We start from the raw sequence: 20851 nt of genomic DNA, 5'->3' as shown, positions 1-20851 counted from the left end.
GTATTACAGCGCCCCCACTCTGTATGGAGGAGAACAGGGGGCACCTTTAGACAGCAGCATTGTTATGCCCCGTACACACGGTCGGATTTTCCAACGGAAAATGTGTGATAAGACCTTGTTGTCGGAAATTCCGACCGTGTGTAGGCTCCATCACACATTTTCCATCGGATTTTCCGACACACAAAGTTTGAGAGCTTGCTATAAAATTTTCCGACAACAAAATCCGTTGTCGGAAATTCCGATCGTGTGTACACAAATCCGACGGACAAAGTGCCACGCATGCTCAGAATAAATAAAGAGATGAAAGCTATTGGCCACTGCCCCGTTTATAGTCCCGACGTACGTGTTTTACATCACCGCGTTTAGAACGGTCGGATTTTCCGACAACTTTGTGTGACCGTGTGTATGCAAGACAAGTTTGAGCCAACATCCGTCGGAAAAAATCCTAGGATTTTGTTGTCGGAATGTCCGAACAAAGTCCGACCGTGTGTACGGGGCATTAGTCTGAGGGGGAAGGGGAGGGGGGGTGTTAAAAATACTAGAATATTTAAGTACACTAACAAATAGAAGCCAAACTCCAGCTAATACTTTATAAGTAGAAACAGTTATTTTTCTTTTAGGATAAAGGTTTTACATGAATAAATAAAAGCTGATCATTGTAAGCATCTCTGTTGGTGTTAAATGTTCCCCTGTCAGTCTCATACATGTAAACTGATACATCTGGAAGAGAGCTTGTTCTTTTGAAGAACAACAGACTTACTGGCAGGATCACCAGATGAAAATAGAAGAAAGACCAAAAAAAAGAAAATGAATGCAGTCATCACATATATGAATTGGTAAGCTACAATATAATACATTGTACAGACTGTTTGGTTCAACACTACAAAACGACTACTATAAAAGCCTCACTCACCCAAAGAAGTTTTGGTTCATTTAAAGTGTAAGGCCGGCCATAGACTGTTCAAATCTCTTCCTGCTGAACCGGCCAAGATTTGAACCATGTATGGGCAGGCTGAATGTACCCAAGTTGATCAATCAACCTGGGTACAACCGGCCTGCTGGACTTTACATGCGATTATTGGTAGCGGCTGATATAGCTGCTAGCAATAATCAAGGTCTTCTCCCGGAGGGGATGGCTTCCCCCACTTTTTCACTGGGAGAATACAATTGCTAGGCAAGAGAGATTTCCCTGTCAACACTGTCTGTGTTGATGGGGGGACTCAAGCACATTTCTTTTCTGCAACCTGTGGTTGCAGGAAAGGAATTTGCTCAGTATATGGCCTGCCTTAGTTCACCTTCAGCAAGATTTTCCAAAAATCCCCCTATGCAAATCCATATCCTATGAATAGCACATACCAGCGCTCCCGCTGGTTCAAAAGGTGCATGTCCTCCAATTACACATAGGGGGCCTCTGTACAAGAACCACAGGCCCCTCGATCCCCATTCATCCATTGTGCACCCCCTAGTGGCCTCTCCAGACCGTTCAAACTGTGCACATGTGCTCTCCCAGCTCCAGGCAAGCTCAGCAGCGGCCGCTCCAAGCCATTCAAAGTGTATATGTGTGTGGTGCATGTGTCCTTCTCTAGCTGAGCTCATCTACAAACAATCACCTTTTTTAAAATTGTTCTACTCAAAACCGAAGAAAGGCGTAAAATTATTGGTTGCTATGGGTTGAAACACTTGAATCCTCTTTACACCGCCATAATATATAAATTCAAATATTTGTAACGCTAAACAAAATTTATATGAATAAATAATACAGGCAGCAATTATTCCACTAACCCTAGCACAGCTAAAATTAAAGTGGTTGTAAACCCTTTAAAAAAAAAAAAAAAAAAAAAAACCTGCAAGACAAAGGCATAATGAGCTAGTATGCATAGCATACTAGCTCATTATGAATTACAGTACTTACCTGAGATTGAAGCCCCCGCAGCAGTCCTTGTTCACCGCTCCGGCGGCCGACATCTTTCCGGGGGTTACTTCTGGGTATCGTGGCTCCGGCGCTGTGGTTGGCCGGAGCTGCGATGACATCATTTGCTTAAGTGTGCATGTGTCGATGACTTCGGCACATGCTACAGGCATATCTCCTAAACCGTGCAGGTTTAGGAGATATCCAGTGTAGCCACAGGTAAGCCTAATTATAGGCTTGCCTGTAGTATAAAGTGGTTGTAAAGGGTTTACAACCACTTTAATACTAATAAAAATACCAAAATAGGTTCAAGATAATGATAAAATATCATATAACATATATTGTATCACTTTCACTGCTATTACTATACTACCACAGCAGCTACTACTCCTACTACTACTAATAACAATAATAGTCATAATAATATAATGCAATAAGGAATCTGAGATGATGATGATGATGATTATTCTACTATACTATTACAACCAGCAATAAATAAATACTATATAGGGACAGTAGTAATCATGATAATTATAACATTATAAAATATAGTTCCATCATTACAAATATTATCCCCTTATGCATATACTGTAACTTCTATAATGTACCATTCTGGGTGTCTGAATGTACAGCAGGGGTATCCAAACTTTTTTCAAAGAGGGCCAGATTTAATGAAGTGAACATGCGTGAGGGTCAACCATTTTGCCTGACATTCTTTGAACCATTAAAATTAAATGGAAATTAACTAATACACTGCCCAACAAGAATTCTCTTGCCTTTGTGCAGGGTGGATTTTGATTTAAAATTAAGGACGATTTAAATCATAATTTAAAACACTAGTAAAAAGGCTTGATTTAAAAAAAACTCGATTTAAATCATAATTTTTAAAAAGCAACTGTCATCTCTGTCCAGCAGCGGCTCCTCTTCTGACCCACTGTTGACAACCCCATTCACGTTAATGGGACGGCTGGTGATGGGGCAGTGACACAACAAAGTGAGGGACGTGGCGGCAGCAGGTGAGTGGATGCCCGCTAACAGGCGCTGCCATGATGGGTCTGAAATGACAGGTGCTCTTTAAATGTAAGGACTTATTCTTGCTGGTAGTTAGAATTTTTAATATTTCCAAACAAAATGAAGGTTTTCTATTTAGAATAATAAGCTGTCAGGTTAGTAAATATTCTCAAACTGGGTCTCTTTTACAGCCAGCTGCCATTTAGCTCCTCAAGGGAGGAATAAAGCACTTCAAGCTATGTGCAGAAAGATCACAAGGTTTATAAGCTGCTTAGAAGCTTTCACTTTCATATTTACTGCTTGCCCTTCCTCCTCACACTTAGAGCCTGGTACAGATGCATTTCTCTTCAAACAATCATACAGTTTGTAGTGTACATAGATTTGCAAAACAATGGGATAAAGGAGAATTCATTAACTTTTTTTATCTCATGGTTACTGAGAAATTGTGTGAATGCATCAATGCAGTGCATGTTATCTCAGCTTGCAGAGCCTGGATTCATTGAATGAGTTTACCAAAAATGTAAATATTGCAGAAAATACAGCCTCATGCTACATACCTAAGCTCCATTTCATGCTGAATAAACTCAATTATTAATGTATCTTAAATAGAAAACTATCTTTAGATCGATTTTTACTCCAAAAGCATTTTATTAAAATAAATTTGATAAAAATCAAAAAAATCCAATTTAAATAAAAAAAAAAATCAGATTTAAATAAAAATAAAAATCAGATTTAAATAAAAAACATTTTTTTTTTAATTAAAAAAAAAAATCATCGATTTTTATCCACCCTGCCTTTGTGGCTGTGTGTGGTGAAGAGTCTAAGGATGAGCTTGGGCATGTTATTTGGATATGCCGTATTTATCAGCGTATAACACGCACCTTCACTTTAAGAGGGAAGTTTCATGAAAAAAAACCCCTGTTAGACTTACCGGTAACGGTATTTCCAGGAACCTTCCAGGACAGCTACTTGAGAGATGATCGGCTCCGCCCTCTACAGGAAACACAAATCAGATAGAATTTAAAAGGCCCCTCCCTTTCCTCTGACCCTCAGTTGTTTAGAAGATCAAGTAACCTCCACCGAAGGTGCACTCGGCAGAGGAAAAAAATAGAAAACATAAAACACACCACCATCAGGAAAACATGGTTGACCAGTGAAAAAATAGAATAGGGTGGGAATATAGACGCTGTCCTGGAAGGTTCCTGGAAATACCGTTACCGGGAAGTCTAACGGGGTTTTTCCCCCCTCACCTTCCAGGACAGCTACTTGAGAGGATAAGCAAGATATTATACCTTAGGGAGGGACGACAGCCTGAAGCACTTTCCTACCAAAGGAAAGGTCCTGGCTGGAAAGCATCTGAACTCTATAATGCTTGACAAATGCATGAGAGGAGGACCAGACGGCAGCTTTAGAGATATCTTCCCATGAAGCTCCCGCTCTTTCTGCCCATGATGTGGCCATGGATCTCGTTGAATGGGCCCTAATTCTAGAAGGAGGGGTGCGACCTGACGCTTTATATGCCTCACAGATAGCTCCCCTAATCAACCTAGCAATAGAACTTTTAGATGCATTGGACCCCTTCTTGGGGCCACTGAACAAAACAGTTGGGAGGAACTCCTAAACCCACTGGTCTTTTCTAGATAAAGTAGAAGACACCTCTTAACGTCTAAAAGACCAAACCTTTCCTCTTCCGCATTTTTGGGAGAGGTGCAGAAACTAGGGAGAACTACCTCCTGGGATCTATGAAAGTTGGAAGAAACTTTGGGTAAATAGAGTGGATCGGTTTTAATCACCACCCTGTTCTCTAAAATCCTCAGGAAGGGATCTTTACAGGAAAGAGACTCTATATCCAGAATCCTTCCCCCTGACGTAATAGCCAAAAGGAAGGACAATTTCAAAGAAATCATTTCCAGGGAAGCCTCATGCAAAGGCTCAAAAGGAGCCCTTGTTAGTGCATTTAATACCAAGGACAGATCCCAGGGAGGAACATGTTTGAGGATCCTGGGAGTATGCCTAGATCTGGCTAAAAGGAACCTCCTGACTAAGGGATCTACCGCTAGTCTTCTCTCTGAAAATAAAGATAGGGCAGCAACCTGAACCCTAAGGGTGTTGACAGAATGACCCTTTTTCAACTCCCTCCTGCAGAAAAACTAAAATGCAGGGAGTGCAAAAAGAATCTAAACCAGATTTCCTTTGCCAGGAAATAAAAGTTTTCCAAACTTTCCCATAGATTCTTCTTGTGACCAATTTACGGCTGTCCAGGACAGTATGAATAACCCTCTCTGAACATCCATTTAACTGTAGGATGCGTCGCTCAGCCTCCAGGCCGTCAAATGGAAGGTCTGAGGGTTTGGATGCAATACCGGTCCCTGATGGAGTAGATCCTTTCGAACTGGAAGGGGCCAGGGAGGATACACAGATAGGGCCTTCAGAGAGGAGAACCAACTCCTCCTGGGCCACCAGGGGGCAATCAGAACGACTTCTGCTCTGTCCTGAATAATTTTCCAAACCACTAGGGGCAAAAGGGGAAAAAGGAGGGAAGGCATAGGCCAAGCTGAAGTCCCAAGGAAAGGACAGTGCATCCGTCCCCAAGGACTCTGTTTCTCTCTCCAGAGAGAAGAACGCTGGTAGTTTCTTATTGAGACTGGAGGCAAAAAGATCCACTGCGGGGAGACCCCATCTTAGCACCACCTCCTGCAACGTGCCTTGATGTAGTTCCCACCCGCTGGAACTGATGCTCACTCTGCTCAGAAAGTCCGCCAGCACATTTTCTGACCCCTTGAGGTGAACTGCCCTTACTGAAGAGACACAGATCTCTGCCCAGGACAGAATCTGCTGCGTTAATGAGAGAAGTGATTCCGAGTGAGTGCCCCCTTGCTTTTTCAAGTACGCCACTGTTGTGGCATTGTCTGAAAATATTAAAAAGGTCCTTTGAATAGACCCTCTCTCCCAGAGACATAAGTGCTTTCCTCACAGCCAGAAGTTCTCTGAAATTCGAGGAGCGACCTGCTTCCTCTGGCAACCAGGCTCCTTGAGCCTACCAACCCTGTGAGTGTGCACCCCAACCCCACAGACTGGCGTCTGTGGTAATCTTGATCGGGCAATGTTGTGCCCAATCCTTCCCCCTCTGCAGATGTTCTTGCTGCTCCCACCAGGCGAGATCTAGAAAATTCCCTTCTGGTAGTTTTACCAGCTGATCCAGAGAATTTTTCCTGTGATCCCAATGGAGCAAAAGAAAAGCCTGAAGGGGTCCGGAATGCAATTGAGCCCAAGGCACCCCTGGAATGGCTGCAGTCATTAGGCCCAGCAACTGCATGATACACCGAAGGGAGGTCTGAGGGAGCAGTTTGAAGGTCTGCACAGAGAGAAGAATGTTCACAATTTTCTCTTCGGGAAGAGAAATTCTTTAGGGCAACAGAGTCTATTAGATAACCCAGAAAAAGTATGCTCTGTGAGGGTACTAGGCAAGACTTCTGTTGGTTGACCTTCCACCCTAATTTTTGAAAGGTCCGCAAAACCAACTGTAGGTCTTGAATAAGGGACTCCTTGCCCTGAGAAAAAAAAAAAAATCAAAAAAATCGTCTAGATATGGGACGATTGATACACCTTGAATCCGAAAAAAGGCCATGACTTCGGCCATGATTTTTGTGAAAATCCTCAGTGCTGCCGAGAGACCAAAAGGAAGGGCATTGAACTGCCAATGAGACGGCTCGTTTCCCACGAGCACTTCAAACCTGAGGAACCTTCGGTGGCTCTGGCAGATTGGTACATGAAGACAAGCGTCCTGAAGGTCCAGGGTCACCATGAAGACCTCTGGTAACAACAGATTTCTTACTGAATAAATGTTCTCCAAACGGAAACGTCTGTAAACTATGTATAAGTTCAGGACGCTTAAATTTATGACCATACGAAAGCCGCCGGAAGCTTTCTTGACCAGAAAGACATGAATAAAATCCCTGGAACTTCTGATCTTCTGGGACAGGAGAATAACTCCCTCTGTTTCCCACACAGAGAACAAATTTAACATGGCTTGCCGTCTCTCGGCAGGTGGGTAAGAAAAAAACCTCTGGGGGGGGGAGATTTTTGAACTCCAATCTGTAACCCTTTACCAGAGTTTGAAGGATGAAGGAATTGGTGGAAATCTCTGCCCATTCCTTGATGAAATGGCACAATCTTCCCCCTACCCCTTACCTGGCGTCACTGGGTATTCTCGGAAGGGGCTGAGGGAGCAAAGGGAGTTCCTCCTTTGAGTTTGTCTTTGTTAAAGGACCATTTCTTTTTAGCCCGTTGCCTGTTGGCTTTAAAATAAGCCTTGTTTTGGAAGCCACGAAAAGGCCTCTTATTCTGGGGCTTATTCCTTTGGGAAGAAGGGAATCGACTACCTTTCTCAGAGGAGTGAGATAAGACTTCTTCTAAGGAAGAACCAAACAACAGTTTGCCTTCGAAAGGAATGCCACAGAGCTTATTTTTGGAGATAAGGTCACCTTCCCAAGATTTAAACCAGATAGCTCGCCTAGCTGAATTAATGAGAGCAGAAGCCCTAGCTGCGGATTTCACTGAATCTGCTGCTGCATCAGCTAAGAAGGCGACTGACTTGGCAATGAGTGGGAGGGACTCTCTAATCTCTTCCTTGGGGGTGTCAGATGCCAGTAAATCATCTAGACACTGAACCCATACGTCTAAATTTCTAGCCACACAGGTAGATGCAACCGCTGGGCCTAAAGAAAAAGCTGAAGCATCCCAGGCCCTATGCAGCAATGAGTCGGCCTTCCTATCCATTTGATCCTTAAGGAACCCAGAATCCTCAAAAGAAAGATCTGATCTTTTGGACACCTGCGACATAGGGGCATCTAATCTAGGACACTTAAAGAAAACCTCCTCAAAGTCAGGCTGAAAAGGAAAAGCTGAGTTAGACTTACTGGTAACTCCTTTTCTGAGAGTCTTCCAGGACAGCCCATGAGACCTTGGGCTCCTCCTACCAGGACAGGAAACACGTCACCCCCACCAGATAAAAGGGCGGTCCTCCAGGCCCATGTCAGTATTCTCAAGAACCGTAGGACCCTGCAAAACATATGCATAATACACATAACTTCAGACAATACCGGGTGGGAATCCGGCTGTCCTGGAAGACTCTCAGAAAAGGAGTTACCGGTAAGTCTAACTCAGCTTTTCTCCAAGCGTCTTCCAGGACAGCCCATGAGACGATGAGCCAGAACTTACCAGTCTAGGGAGGGACAACTGCCTGAAGGACCTTACGACCAAACGCCTGCTCCTGAGCTGATAGGAGATCCAGGCGATAATGTTTAATGAAGGTCGAGTAACTGGACCAAGTGGCAGCCCTGCAAATTTGTTCCGGTGAGGCACCAGCCCTCTCAGCCCAAGACGTAGACAAGGCTCTAGTTGAGTGCGCAGTAACAAAAGGTGTAGGTACCTCCCTAATTTTGTAAGCTTCCAAGATGGCTTGCTTTATCCATCTAGCCAATGTGGTAGATGCACTATTCCCCTTGTGAACTCCAGAAAAGAGGACAAACAAGGCATCAGTTTTCCTAAAGGTCTTCGTGACCTCAAGATAGACCAAGAGAATCCTTCTTACATCTAGAAAACTAAATTTTCTTTCTAAGTCGCCCTGTGGCGAACTACAAAAGGTTGGCAATACAATGTTTTGAGATCGGTGGAATGTACTTGCCACCTTGGGCAAAAAACCTGGATTGGTTCGTAACACAACTCGATCCTCAAAAATCGTGAGGAAGGGCTCCCTAACTGATAGGGCCTGCAACTCACTTACCCTACGAGCTGAGGTAACAGCTATAAGGAACACAGTTTTTAATGTAAGTAATTTAACTGACATACTTTCCAGAGGTTCAAACGGAAATTCTACCAGAGTTTGAAGTACTAGGGACAGATCCCACGTCGGACAACTTCTCACTACTGAAAAATCTGGCTATAGTGGGATTTTCCAGGAGAGAAAACTGGAGGAACACACTAATAGCTGCCGCCTGTACCTTTAGGGTACTAACAGAAAGACCTTTGTCGACACCCTCTTGGAAAAATTCCAAAATAGACGGAATATCATGAGTTAATCTATCATTTTCAGATAACCATGAGTTAAACCTTTTCCAAACTTTGGAATATATGGCTCTAGTAACTGGCTTCCTGCAATTAACTAGAGTCCTGACTACTTTGTCAGAGAACCCTTGGGCGCTCAGTATCTTTTCTTCAGATACCAGGCCGTCAAGTTTAAGGAAACCACCTGAGGGTGTGATACTGGACCCTGCAATAATAGGTCTTCCCTTTTCGGAAGACTCCACGGAGGCTCTGAAACCAGAGACTGTAGCAGGTAAAACCATGGCCTCTTGGGCCAAAACGGGGCAATTAGAATCAGATCTGTCTCTTCCAGCCGAAACTTCCGGAGGACTTCTGGAATCAGCCTGATTGGCGGAAAGGCATAACATAGGCCTGGAGGCCACGGGTTCGCCAGAGCATCGATCCCCAAGGCTTGGTCTGCCGGGTTCATGGAAAAGAATATCTCCGTCTTGCGGTTGTTTCGGTTTGCGAACAAATCCGCTACCGGATAACCCCATCTCTTGGTGAGGTCTGCAAAGACTTCGGGATGAAGGGACCAGTTGTCTCGGTCTATCCTGTGACGGCTGAGATAATCTGCCAGGCAATTGTTTTTCCCCTTCAGGTGTACAGCAGAAATGGAGGCTAGATTCCCCTCTGCCCATGAAAGGATCTCCTGGGCAATGGACTGAAGCCTCCGGCTTCTCGTGCCTCCCTGCTTGTTGATATACGCGACTGTCGCTATATTGTCTGACAGGATTTGGAGGTTGTGACCCCTGATCTCCATCTGAAAAGACTGGAGGGCTCTCTGGACTGCAAGCAGCTCTCTTTGATTGGATGAGGCCCTTGCCTCCTCTGGGGACCACTCTCCTTGTGCTACTGCATTGCTGAGGTGGGCCCCCCATCCCCAGGAACTCGCATCCGTGGTAATCCTTCGGGAAATGGGAAAGGACCATGGGAGACCTCCTGCTAGGTGCTGACCAGCTCTCCACCACCACAGGCTTCTTTTTATCCTGTCGGGAAGCCAGATCCTTGACTCCAGGGACCTTACGTCCCCGTCCCAGTTTCTTAAAAGAAACCTTTGTAACGGACGCTGACGGAGTCTCGCCCATGGTACTGCGGGAAAACATGAGGTCATAAGACCCACTGCCCTCGACACCTGTCTCAGAGAGACCGACTGGTTGGTCTGCAATGTAGACATAGTCTGGAACACTTTGGTAATCTTCTCCTGAGGAAGAAAAACTTTTTGGTTCACGGAGCAAAAATTGTAACCCAGATAAGTTACTTTCTGGGCCGGAATCAAGGACGATTTTTCTTTGTTTATTAGCCAGCCTAGGGACTGTAAGAAGTCCTGTACAGCCTGGAGATCTTCCAACAGCCTTTGGTATGATTTTGCCACTATCAGGAGGTCGTCTAAGTAAGGGATAACCGTTATTGCCTTTAATCTTAGAGGAGCCAGCACTTCCCCCAACACCTTCGTAAAGATGCGTGGGGCTGAGGAAAGACCGAAGGGGAGGGCCTGAAATTGAAAATGTCGGGTCCCCATACCCGTCTTCACTGCCAATCTCAAAAACTTTTGGAAGGCTGGATGGATAGGGATGTGAAGATAAGCATCCCTTAAGTCCAACGTGGCCATAAAGCAGTTTGGGTATAGTAGGTTTTTGATTGTAAAATGCGAAAATGCTTGTATCTGATGGACTTGTTTAAGGTCCGGAGATTCAGGATAAGTCGAAACTTTCCTGCTGGCTTTCTGACCACAAATACATGGGAATAGAATCCCTTGCCCCGCTCCGATCGAGGAACAGGAATCAGGACTTTTTGATCTAATAAGTCTCCGATCTGGAGACCCAGAGCCCTTGCTTTCTCCCGATCTTGTGGAGGAAATGTGACCAACAAACGTTCTGGTGGTTGGTGAACAAACTCCAGCCTGTACCCGTTGGTCACTAGGTCCAGGACGAAGGGGCTCAGAGTGACTGCTGCCCACTGTGGGATGAAGGCCCTCAATCTCCCTCCCACCGGGGAACACAAGTCACTGCGGCTTGGCGGGCTGTTGAGGAGGGTTAAATAGCACTCCCCCTTTGCCTCTGCCTTTGTGCCCAGTCCAATGCTTTTTCGGCCTGCTGTCCTTTTCTCTAGGACTCTTTTGCCTGTTTTGGCCACGAAAAAATTTTCTGGCTGTCTGAACTCTCTTTTTCTCTGGAAACGCCTTTTTCTTATCAGCCGTGCGTTCCAGTGCCTCCTGTAGACCTGGGCCAAATAAATGATCGCCAGTTAAAGGAAGGCCACAAAGGCGCAACTTGGAGGCCGAGTCCCCTGACCAGGTCTTAAGCCAAAGGCTTCTCCTGGCCGAGTTCACTAGAGCCGAAGTCCTGGCTGACATTCTTACCGACTCAGCGGAAGAATCTGCCAAAAAACCCACTGCCTGAAATAGGAGAGGAAAAGACTTTAAAATTAGCTCTCTGGAGGTACCTGCTGACAGATGTGACTGAATCTGAGTCAACCAAACCTCCAGATTTCTGGCCACACAAGTGGAAGCCAAATCTGGTTTCCGGTTTCCAACTGCTGAGTCCCAGGCTCTGTGGAGAAGGATATCCCCCCTCTTGTCCATCGGATCCTTAAGCGTACCCATATCATCAAACGCCAGGTCCGAGTTTTTTGAAACCTTTGAAAGAGGTGCGTCTAACTTGGGATTCTTATTCCATGGCTGCGCAGTGTCCTCATCAAAAGGAAACCTCCTTTTTAGGTTACTGGAGAAGAATGGTTTTCTCTCAGGATTATCCCATTCCAGTTTAATAGTATCAACCAAAGAACTATGAACTGGAAACACTCTTGATTTTCTCTTATGTAATCCTTTATACATAAGATCATGTTTGGATAACTGAACCTCTTCCTCTTTTAATTCAAGGGTAGTATAGATAGCCTTTAATAAGTCATCTACATCCTCCACAGATAACTTCAATCTTGAGCCTCGAGTGGATTCTCTATCTCTGGGCTCTGTATCTGACCCTGATTCTTCCAGAGAAGAACGGGTAGATCTGACCTCAGCCTCAGAGTCTTCACTCTCTGCCTGCTGCGGAGTGCTTACTGACGCCTTCAGTGAAGACGGACTCTCTGCTGGAGTCTGGAGCTTGTCAATAAGCGTTCTAAAGGAACTGAAGGTGGACGCAAGCTCATCCCTAACAGAAGTAAGCATCTTCTGGCAAGAGGCAACCGGGTCATCCTTTACTAGGCCTTCTATACAGGTGCGACAAACTGCTTTGCTCCATGAGGAGCTCAATTTGTTTGCGCAAACCGCACATTTCCTTTTAAGTGGCTGCGCTTGGGCCTTGTCCTGAGTCTTGGTCTGCAAGACAAAATAAATGCCCCACAATGTAATTAAAGCCACACAATCACTCCGTAACACCACGTGCAGGAGGGAGGAAATGTGTCCCCTTACACCCACTACTACAGAGGGGGGAGGGGGAGGGAACACTCACAGGGATAGTAAGGTGGTGACAGAACACCCCAGGCTTACCTGTGAGGTGCTGGTGTTGGGAACTGCATCCGCTGCCTGTGCAGGTACTGCAGGAGGATCCATTCTGCCCCTCTTGGTCATCCACAGCCTGGCTGCTTAACACCAAAAAACACCAGCAGCCAGCGTTCTCTGTTCGCGCCGTTTATGAAGACTGGAACCTCGTCTCCGGCGCCCGATGATGATGTCATATGCCCCGGAAGTAACCCTCTCCAGGCACTTCCTGTGGGCCAGCTTGGAGCGCAATAGCTCCGCCCCCTCGAACGCTGCGGCTTCCTCCATTCCTTGCTCAGATCAGCCAGGCTGTCGGCAGGGAAGGACAACCGAAGCTCAGCTGAGCTAGAGTGCAATGCACTGCGCTAGGGGCACGACCTCACACCGGTCCTGGCCCTCTCCAGGCACTGAGGACAGAGAACAGCAACACAGCCAACCTCCCCAGCGGTGTGCTGCTTCTGGCAGAGGAAGAGGTAAGTGATATGCCCCAGAAAAAGGCCATACAAAGCCCCTGCTTATAAGGCCTATGGGAGCAGGTTCCATGAACATGTTACCCCCCGTCCGGAGGAAACACAAATAACTGACATGGGCCTGGAGGACCGCCCTTTTATCTGGTGGGGGTGACGTGTTTCCTGTCCTGGTAGGAGGAGCCCAAGGTCTCATGGGCTGTCCTGGAAGACGCTTGGAGAAATCTTCTTTTTGTCCTCTGGATTGGAACAACCTTTTTTCAGGTTCTTTCCATTCAGATAGAATCACGTCTCTAAGAGACTGATGTACCGGAAAGGTTCTAGATTTCCGTCCCTGAAGGCCCCTATACATTTTATCCTGTACAGATTGAGCATGCTGTGGCATCTCAATCTGCTCTGAGGTATAAATTGCTTTTAATAGTTCATCAATATCCTCAACTGGAAGAGATACTTGGATGAGCTACCTGTATCCTCCTCTGATGCAGACTTTTCATTAGATGAAGAGACTGAATTCTCACCCTCCTCCAGATCAGAGGTACTGCGTGAACTAATAGTCTCAGATACTAATAAGGGAAGGGACTTGGCAGAGGTTGAAGGATCTTGAGCTATGGGTCTAGAAGAGGGAGGGCCTAAACTAGTAACCCTGTCATTCAGTGACCGAAAAGAATCCACTAACTCCTTCATAGAAGTCATTAACTCCCTAAAGGAGGAAGACTCTGAACTAACTCTGGGTGGGATACAATCCACACAAAATAGCTTTTTATAACTATCAGAGAGCCTGGCTCTACAGTTCCCACATTTCTTCTTCACCGGTTTGGCTTAGAAGAGAGCAGAAACAAGGCCATGAATAAAAAGGATCCATACAAAAGAAGTCCTTGCTGTAGCTATCTACAGACCAGGGCTTACCTTGGGGGCAGTATGGGACCCGGATGCTGCCGCTGGTTCAATATGAGCGGACGTTCCATCCTCAGACCTGTCCTAAGGCTCCATGAAGCAAGCGGAGAATGGTCGCAGAGAAGACTGCTGCTGTACCGCAAAAACTGCGCCTAGAATGGCGTTTTTAGCAGGCCATTCCCCTGCAGCATGTCCTCAGTGTCTCCACACCATGCTCCTCGGCGTCCGGAAGTGCGTCATGTGACTTCCGGTTCCGGCGCCATCTTGCTGCATCACCGGAAGTCCTCCTGACGCCATCTTGGTACACCGGAATGAAGCAATTAGGAGGACACAGTTACACACAGCAGCACTGGGGAAAGGAAGGGAGTTGCCACCATTTTACAAAGGCAAGTAACCCTTAGAAATAGGAAACCCTTCTGGTACAGACCATCATCCAGGACTTGGCCACAACTAGTCCTGGATGAAACCAAAGAAGGGGGGTCCACCAACCACAGTTACCAGACCATAAGAAAAGAACAAACGTGTCGGTGCTCCTGGAGGGACTGGAAACACAAAACAACTGAGGGTCAGAGGAAAGGGAGGGGCCTTTTAAATTCTATCTGATTTGTGTTTCCGGTAGAGGGCGGAGCCGATCATCTCTCAAGTAGCTGTCCTGGAAGGTGAGGGGGGAAATTAAATTTTAAATAAAGAACTGTGAAGCAAAATAAGGGTCAGTGCCCATCAATGCAGCCTAATCAGTGCTCATCTGCAGCCTCACCATTAACACGAATGCAGCCTCACCATTGACATGGATGTAGCCTCACCATTGACATGGATGTAGCCTCACCATTGACATAAATGCAGCCTCCCCATTGACATAAATGCAGCCTTGCCATTGCCATAAATGCAGCCTTGCCATTGACATGAATGCAGCCTCACCATTGCCATGGATGTAGCCTCTGAATGCAGCCTCACCATTGCCATGAATGCAGCCTGATCCATGCCTATCTGCAGCCTCAGAGGGGACAGGGAGGGGGGCGGGACGAGCGCAAACAGATTACATACAGGAGAATCTCCCGTTTACTCGGCGGCCTTTTTAATACAAAGTCCCACCTCCTATGATAGACAGAACAGTCGTCCAATACCAGCCCAGGAGACAGGACTTCCTATTACAGAGGCCGCGGAGGAAACAGGAGATTCTCCTGTATGTAATCTGATGGCACTCGTCCCGCCCTTTCCCTGTCCCCTCGGAGGAACGACAAATACAGTATATATCTTTTGTGGCGCCCCCCCCCCCAGACTTTGGACATGCCTGATGTAAAGTATTCTTCCTGAGATTTGTAATTACAGTATGTACTTATTCAGATGTGGCAATGACAGTTTATGGTATGTGAATGGCAAAAAAAACCCAAACCTTTAAAACAACGATAACATCATATTAAAAAAGAATTTCTTCATAACAAATATTATCCCCTTGTGCATATATATTGTAGCACGGCAGTGGGCTTTAATGCAGAGCTGGCACTTACATGCATATAGCGGGAGTCCATTGTTTGTGTTGGGAGTGTGCCTACTCAGCACCCCCGGCACAGTGACCAAGCTGTGCCATGATGTGCGTGCAACACAGCACAACTCCTCTTGATTCAGTGTTATGGTGGGTACAGGGCACATAGAAAACAATTCTTTTCTATGTGTCCTTGCATTTGGTCACCATTGATCTATGCAGATCAACACAGCTGATCTGCATAGACGGTGTGGACAAGCTTACAATAATAAGACCAGTACTGTAAAAGAAGAAGCACTATAAATCGCCTTCCAGAGTCCAATGTCTGCAAATGCCGCAGCTTCGCTGCTCCCTGGATGCTGCAAGCATTCATCACTTCCAGCTGTGTGAGTACCTGCTGCCCCCGCTGCATGCTGTGATTTCTCCTGCAGGATCCTTCAGTACATCACTACAGGACGTACAGGGATGTGGGAGGAACCATTGTGTGTGGCAGGAGGACACAGGTTTTTAACCAATCGGAAAGGTTGAATACCTGCAGTGGCTGGAGAGCAGTACAAAGGCAGCATTTCAAGACACAGACCACCAAAGAATGTATTACTTCTTCTTTTACAGTGCTGGTGGAGAAGGATTAGAACATCTACCAAGATTTTATTGCTGTCAGTTCCCCCATTAGGTAGATTCACCCTCTATTTGTCCTGTTTACCATTATCATTGAAAGTGAAAGAAAACACCAAATTTTGGGTTGTCACCAGAGCAGGAGAAGAGGGGAAATCTCCCAATGGGGACACCTGTTCTGGTGACAAGTGGGGATTTCCTCTCACTTCTTGTTGTGGCTATGGGACAGGCAGGGCCAGTGCTAGACTATTATGCTCCCTAGCCAAGACCAGCTACTTGCACCCCTCCCCCCAAAAGAAAATAAATAAATAAAGCCTGTACATGCCGCCTGTACAGGGAAGCTTTCTCATCTCCTTGCCAACGTTTAGCTCCATGTGGAGACTGGCTGGGGCGCTGTGAGGAAGTGATGTTATGAACAGCACGGCTAGTGCGGCACCTCATTGGCTGGATACCGCTCCTTCACAGATTGGCTGAAGTTGGCAGGAGATGGCTTTGTCTCTAGCCAACATCATCCAATCCTGCAGCAGTAAGTGAAGCGTCGACACAGTGGGTGGGGAACAGGGCAGATATCAGAAACTTTGGGACCCCTTGCACAGCTTTAGGCCTGGGACTGACCTCCTTACATCAGAGTTTATCCCTTTCACTAGGGTCCCCAAAGTTCCCCCCTTACATCAGGGTCCCTAGAGTCCTCCCTCCTTTCAGGAGTGTCCCCAGAATCATCCCCTCCTTACATCAGGGTCCCCAGAGTTCGCCCCTACATCAGAGACCCCACTTTCATTAGGGTCCCCAAAGTCTCCACTTAAATTAGGATCCCAAAGTCCCACCTTACATCAGGGTTCCCATAGCCTCCTTTTACATCAGGGTCCCCCAGACCCGCCTCCCTAAATCAGGGTCCCCCAGACCCCCCCTCCCTAAATCAGGGACCCCAGAGTCTCCCCTCCCTAAATCAGGGACCCCAAAGACCCCTTAGATCAGGGTCCCTGGAGCCCATTCCCTTGCAATAAGGTCCCCAAAGTTAGAAGAGAAGAGAGCAGAGTGAGGATTAAGAGAATAGTTGGGGTACTGGAAGGGGAGGAGGGAGTATTGTGAAGACCCCAGCTTACATTAGGATCTGTTCCTTCTCATTGCAGCAATCGGGTACAAGACAGGTGGAAGCTGGAAGGCTGGGCTTGGAGGAGGAACTTCCTCCTCCTCTGAATCCCGAAGCCTGGGGGAGGGTCAAGCATGTGGTTGGTTGCTAGGACATGGGTGGTCCTAGCAACTAACCCCTAGAGCTGGGAACAGTGGGCAATAGCAGTGTGGATGCTGTCAGCCTCCGCACATTAAGGGACAGCTCTGATTGCTGCACGGCCTGCGCTGCTGATGACAGCTGGGAAGCCAACTGGGTATTTGGGCAGGACGCTGGGGGGGGGGTTTGGATCCAGGAACAACTGGTTCTATATGTGTATGGACTGTCATTCCTGATGGCAGCCCTGGTGGGGAACATCAGCAGACCAGCTGCCATGGCTGAACCCTAGGTGTCTGCCTATATAGCCTAGCACTGGTGTTCTGCTGAGAAAGGTCCCCCATCGGATAGTGTCCGCCCTGTACTGTGCAGGCGCAGCACTTGCGCAGTACGGAGGACAAAGGAGACACCGAAAGTCTCCGAACATGAACAGCTGTTTGTAAGCTGTACACTGCGCATGCGCAATTAACACTACATTGTGCCACACGCCCCCGATGCTCGTGCAACTCTGCAAGTGGCAGGTGTAGGGGCGGATCCATACAGAAGATGGCCAGAGCTCATACGATGATGGGGGTGTATATCTCAAGGGGCCGGATCTTTGTAACCTGCCCATCAACATTGAACTACCCCGCCCCTATCAGCTCTGCCCATCATTGTAAAACTGCAAAGACAATCGGGAGCGTGTGGCACAATGTAGTTAATTGCGCAGGCGCTGTGTACAGCTGTTCATGTTCGGAGACTTTCGGCGTTTCCTTTGTCCTCCGTAGTGCGCAATCGCTGCGCCTGTGCAGTACAGGGCGGACACTATCCGACGGGGACCAAGACACCGGCTCTGGGGACAGGAAGTGAAGGGAAATCTCCCCAATGGACACAGATGACTGGCAGGAAAACAGCATTTTAGAATGGTGATGTCAGCACTGACTGTATATTCTCTTTGGAGTACAAAGCTATTATAATACGAATGTAAAAGTGAATATAAAGTGATAAGAAGACTGCCCGGGGTCATCATCCTGGTTCTTAAAGGATCTCTCCTCCAGTCACCTCCTATATCATCACCCCCATCACTACTTACACGGACTAGGTGATCATACTGGGTCTTGCCGGGCGAACGGTTCAGATAAAAGTGACGATCATTTCAATATCATCTGTCGCGATAGGTTCGGGATCAATGTGCTCTGTATACACGGAAGGCCACGCCCCCTCCTAATCAACAGCATCGGTAACTCGGGCAACGGAGGGCCCGCTTCCCATTGGCTCATTCGGATCCAGTGGGTTTTCCAATGGGATTCCTGGGCGGGCTGGCTTCCCCCAATGGCAGGTCGGGCAAAGAGCGGCTGCGCCGTGACGTCACGAGGATTGGGAGCCCGGCGGTGCTGGCTCGGTGTGCTCGGCAGAGGGTAGTCAGCTCCCGCACCATGGACACGGGGTAAGAGCCCGTCCCGGGAGGGGAGAGGGGCCGCCGCTGGCTGTGGACACACATGAGGCTGTGGAGCCCGGAGGACGGGAGAGCTGAGCCGGCAGGTAAGAGCGCCGGACTGTCACTGAGAGGAGTTCGGGAGGGAGACGTGTGCTGGACGGGGAGGACCGACAATCCTATATACCTCTCTATAGCAAGTGTGTGAGGAGAGACCACAGTGCTTCACATAGAGCGCACTGTGCTGAGGAGAGCTGACAACACGCCTCACTATACCAAGTGTGTGAGGAGGACTCCTATACAAGACAGCACATGGAGGAGACACTCACTATACAAATACTCTGTACACTGTGCTGGGAAAATACTCCCTTTCTTCTCTCACCCCCCCTTTCTTCTCTCACCCCCCCTTTCTTCTCTCACCCCCCCTTTCTTCTCTCACCCCCCCCTTTCTTCTCTCACCCCCCCTTTCTTCTCTCACCCCCCCTTTCTTCTCTCACCCCCCCCTTTCTTCTCTCACCCCCCCCTTTCTTCTCTCACCCCCCCCTTTCTTCTCTCACCCCCCCCTTTCTTCTCTCACCCCCCCCTTTCTTCTCTCACCCCCCCCTTTCTTCTCTCCCCCCCCCCCTTTCTTCTCTCACCCCCCCCTTTCTTCTCTCACCCCCCCCTTTCTTCTCCTCACCCCCCCCTTTCTTCTCTCACCCCCCCCTTTCTTCTCTCACCCCCCCTTTCTTCTCTCACCCCCCCTTTCTTCTCTCCCCCCCCCCCTTTCTTCTCATCACCCCCCCCTTTCTTCTCTCACCCCCCCCCTTTCTTCTCTCACCCCCCCTTTCTTCTCTCCCCCCCCCCCTTTCTTCTCTCACCCCCCCCTTTCTTCTCTCACCCCCCCCTTTCTTCTCTCACCCCCCCCTGTTCTTCTCTCACCCCCCCCTTTCTTCTCTCACCCCCCCTTTCTTCTCTCACCCCCCCCTTCTTCTCCCTCCCCCATTTCTTCTCTCTCCCCCCCATTTCTTCTCTCTCCCCCCCCATTTCTTCTCTCTCTCCCCCCATTTCTTCTCTCTCTCCCCCATTTCTTCTCTCTCTCCCCCCCATTTCTTCTCTCTCTCCCCCCCATTTCTTCTCTCTCTCCCCCCATTTCTTCTCTCTTTCCCCCCCATTTCTTCTCTTCCCCCCCCCCATTTCTTCTCTCCCCCCCCATTTCTTCTCTCCCCCCCCCATTTCTTCTCTCCCCCCCCATTTCTTCTCTCCCCCCCCCATTTCTTCTCTTCCCCCCCCCCATTTCTTCTCTTCCCCCCCCATTTCTTCTCTCCCCCCCCCATTTCTTCTCTCCCCCCCATTTCTTCTCTCCCCCCCATTTCTTCTCTCCCCCCCATTTCTTCTCTCCCCCCCATTTCTTCTCTCCCCCCCCATTTCTTCTCTCCCCCCCCATTTCTTCTCTCCCCCCCCATTTCTTCTCTCCCCCCCCATTTCTTCTCTCCCCCCCATTTCTTCTCTCCCCCCCCATTTCTTCTCTCCCCCCCCATTTCTTCTCTTCCCCCCCATTTCTTCTCTCCCCCCCCATTTCTTCTCTCTCCCCCCCCCCATTTCTTCTCTCTCCCCCCCCCCATTTCTTCTCTCTCCCCCCCCCCCATTTCTTCTCTCTCCCCCCCATTTCTTCTCTCTCTCCCCCCCCCCCATTTCTTCTCTCTCTCCCCCCCCCCCCCATTTCTTCTCTCTCCCCCCCCCATTTCTTCTCTCTCTCCCCCCCCATTTCTTCTCTCTCTCCCCCCCCCCATTTCTTCTCTCTCCCCCCCCATTTCTTCTCTCTCCCCCCCCCCCCCATTTCTTCTCTCTCTCCCCCCCATTTCTTCTCTCTCTCCCCCCCCATTTCTTCTCTCTCTCCCCCCCCATTTCTTCTCTCTCTCCCCCCCCATTTCTTCTCTCTCTCCCCCCCCCATTTCTTCTCTCTCCCCCCCCCCCCCATTTCTTCTCTCTCCCCCCCCCATTTCTTCTCTCTCTCCCCCCCCCCCATTTCTTCTCTCTCTCTCCCCCCCATTTCTTCTCTCTCTCTCCCCCCCCATTTCTTCTCTCTCTCTCCCCCCCATTTCTTCTCTCTCTCTCCCCCCCCCATTTCTTCTCTCTCTCCCCCCCCATTTCTTCTCTCTCTCTCCCCCCCATTTCTTCTCTCTCTCTCCCCCCCCATTTCTTCTCTCTCTCTCCCCCCCCATTTCTTCTCTCTCTCTCCCCCCCATTTCTTCTCTCTCTCTCCCCCCCCCATTTCTTCTCTCTCTC

General features: G+C 48.2%; 2 protein-coding genes across 8 annotated transcripts in view; one reads left to right on the top strand and one right to left on the bottom strand.

The window, feature by feature from the left end:
• CCDC148 (coiled-coil domain containing 148) overlaps positions 1–18408 on the bottom strand; it is a 420305-nt gene extending 401897 nt beyond the window's left edge. The window contains exon 1 of the mRNA XM_073634118.1: positions 18242–18408. The gene's annotated coding sequence lies outside the window, so the exon portion shown is untranslated. The remainder of the gene's footprint in view (positions 1–18241) is intronic.
• A 74-nt stretch (positions 18409–18482) lies between these two features.
• PKP4 (plakophilin 4) overlaps positions 18483–20851 on the top strand; it is a 471675-nt gene continuing 469306 nt past the window's right edge. For all 7 annotated transcript variants that reach the window (XM_073634112.1, XM_073634111.1, XM_073634115.1 and 4 more), the window contains exon 1: positions 18483–18690. In XM_073634112.1, the coding sequence (XP_073490213.1) occupies positions 18648–18690 (43 nt within the window). In that variant the 5' untranslated portion in view covers positions 18483–18647. The remainder of the gene's footprint in view (positions 18691–20851) is intronic.

This window comes from Aquarana catesbeiana, linkage group LG06 (genome assembly GCF_042186555.1).
Source record: "Aquarana catesbeiana isolate 2022-GZ linkage group LG06, ASM4218655v1, whole genome shotgun sequence".
NCBI lineage: Eukaryota > Metazoa > Chordata > Amphibia > Anura > Ranidae > Aquarana > Aquarana catesbeiana.
Note: the sequence above shows the minus strand (reverse complement) of the source record. Positions and strands in the feature narration are given on the sequence as shown.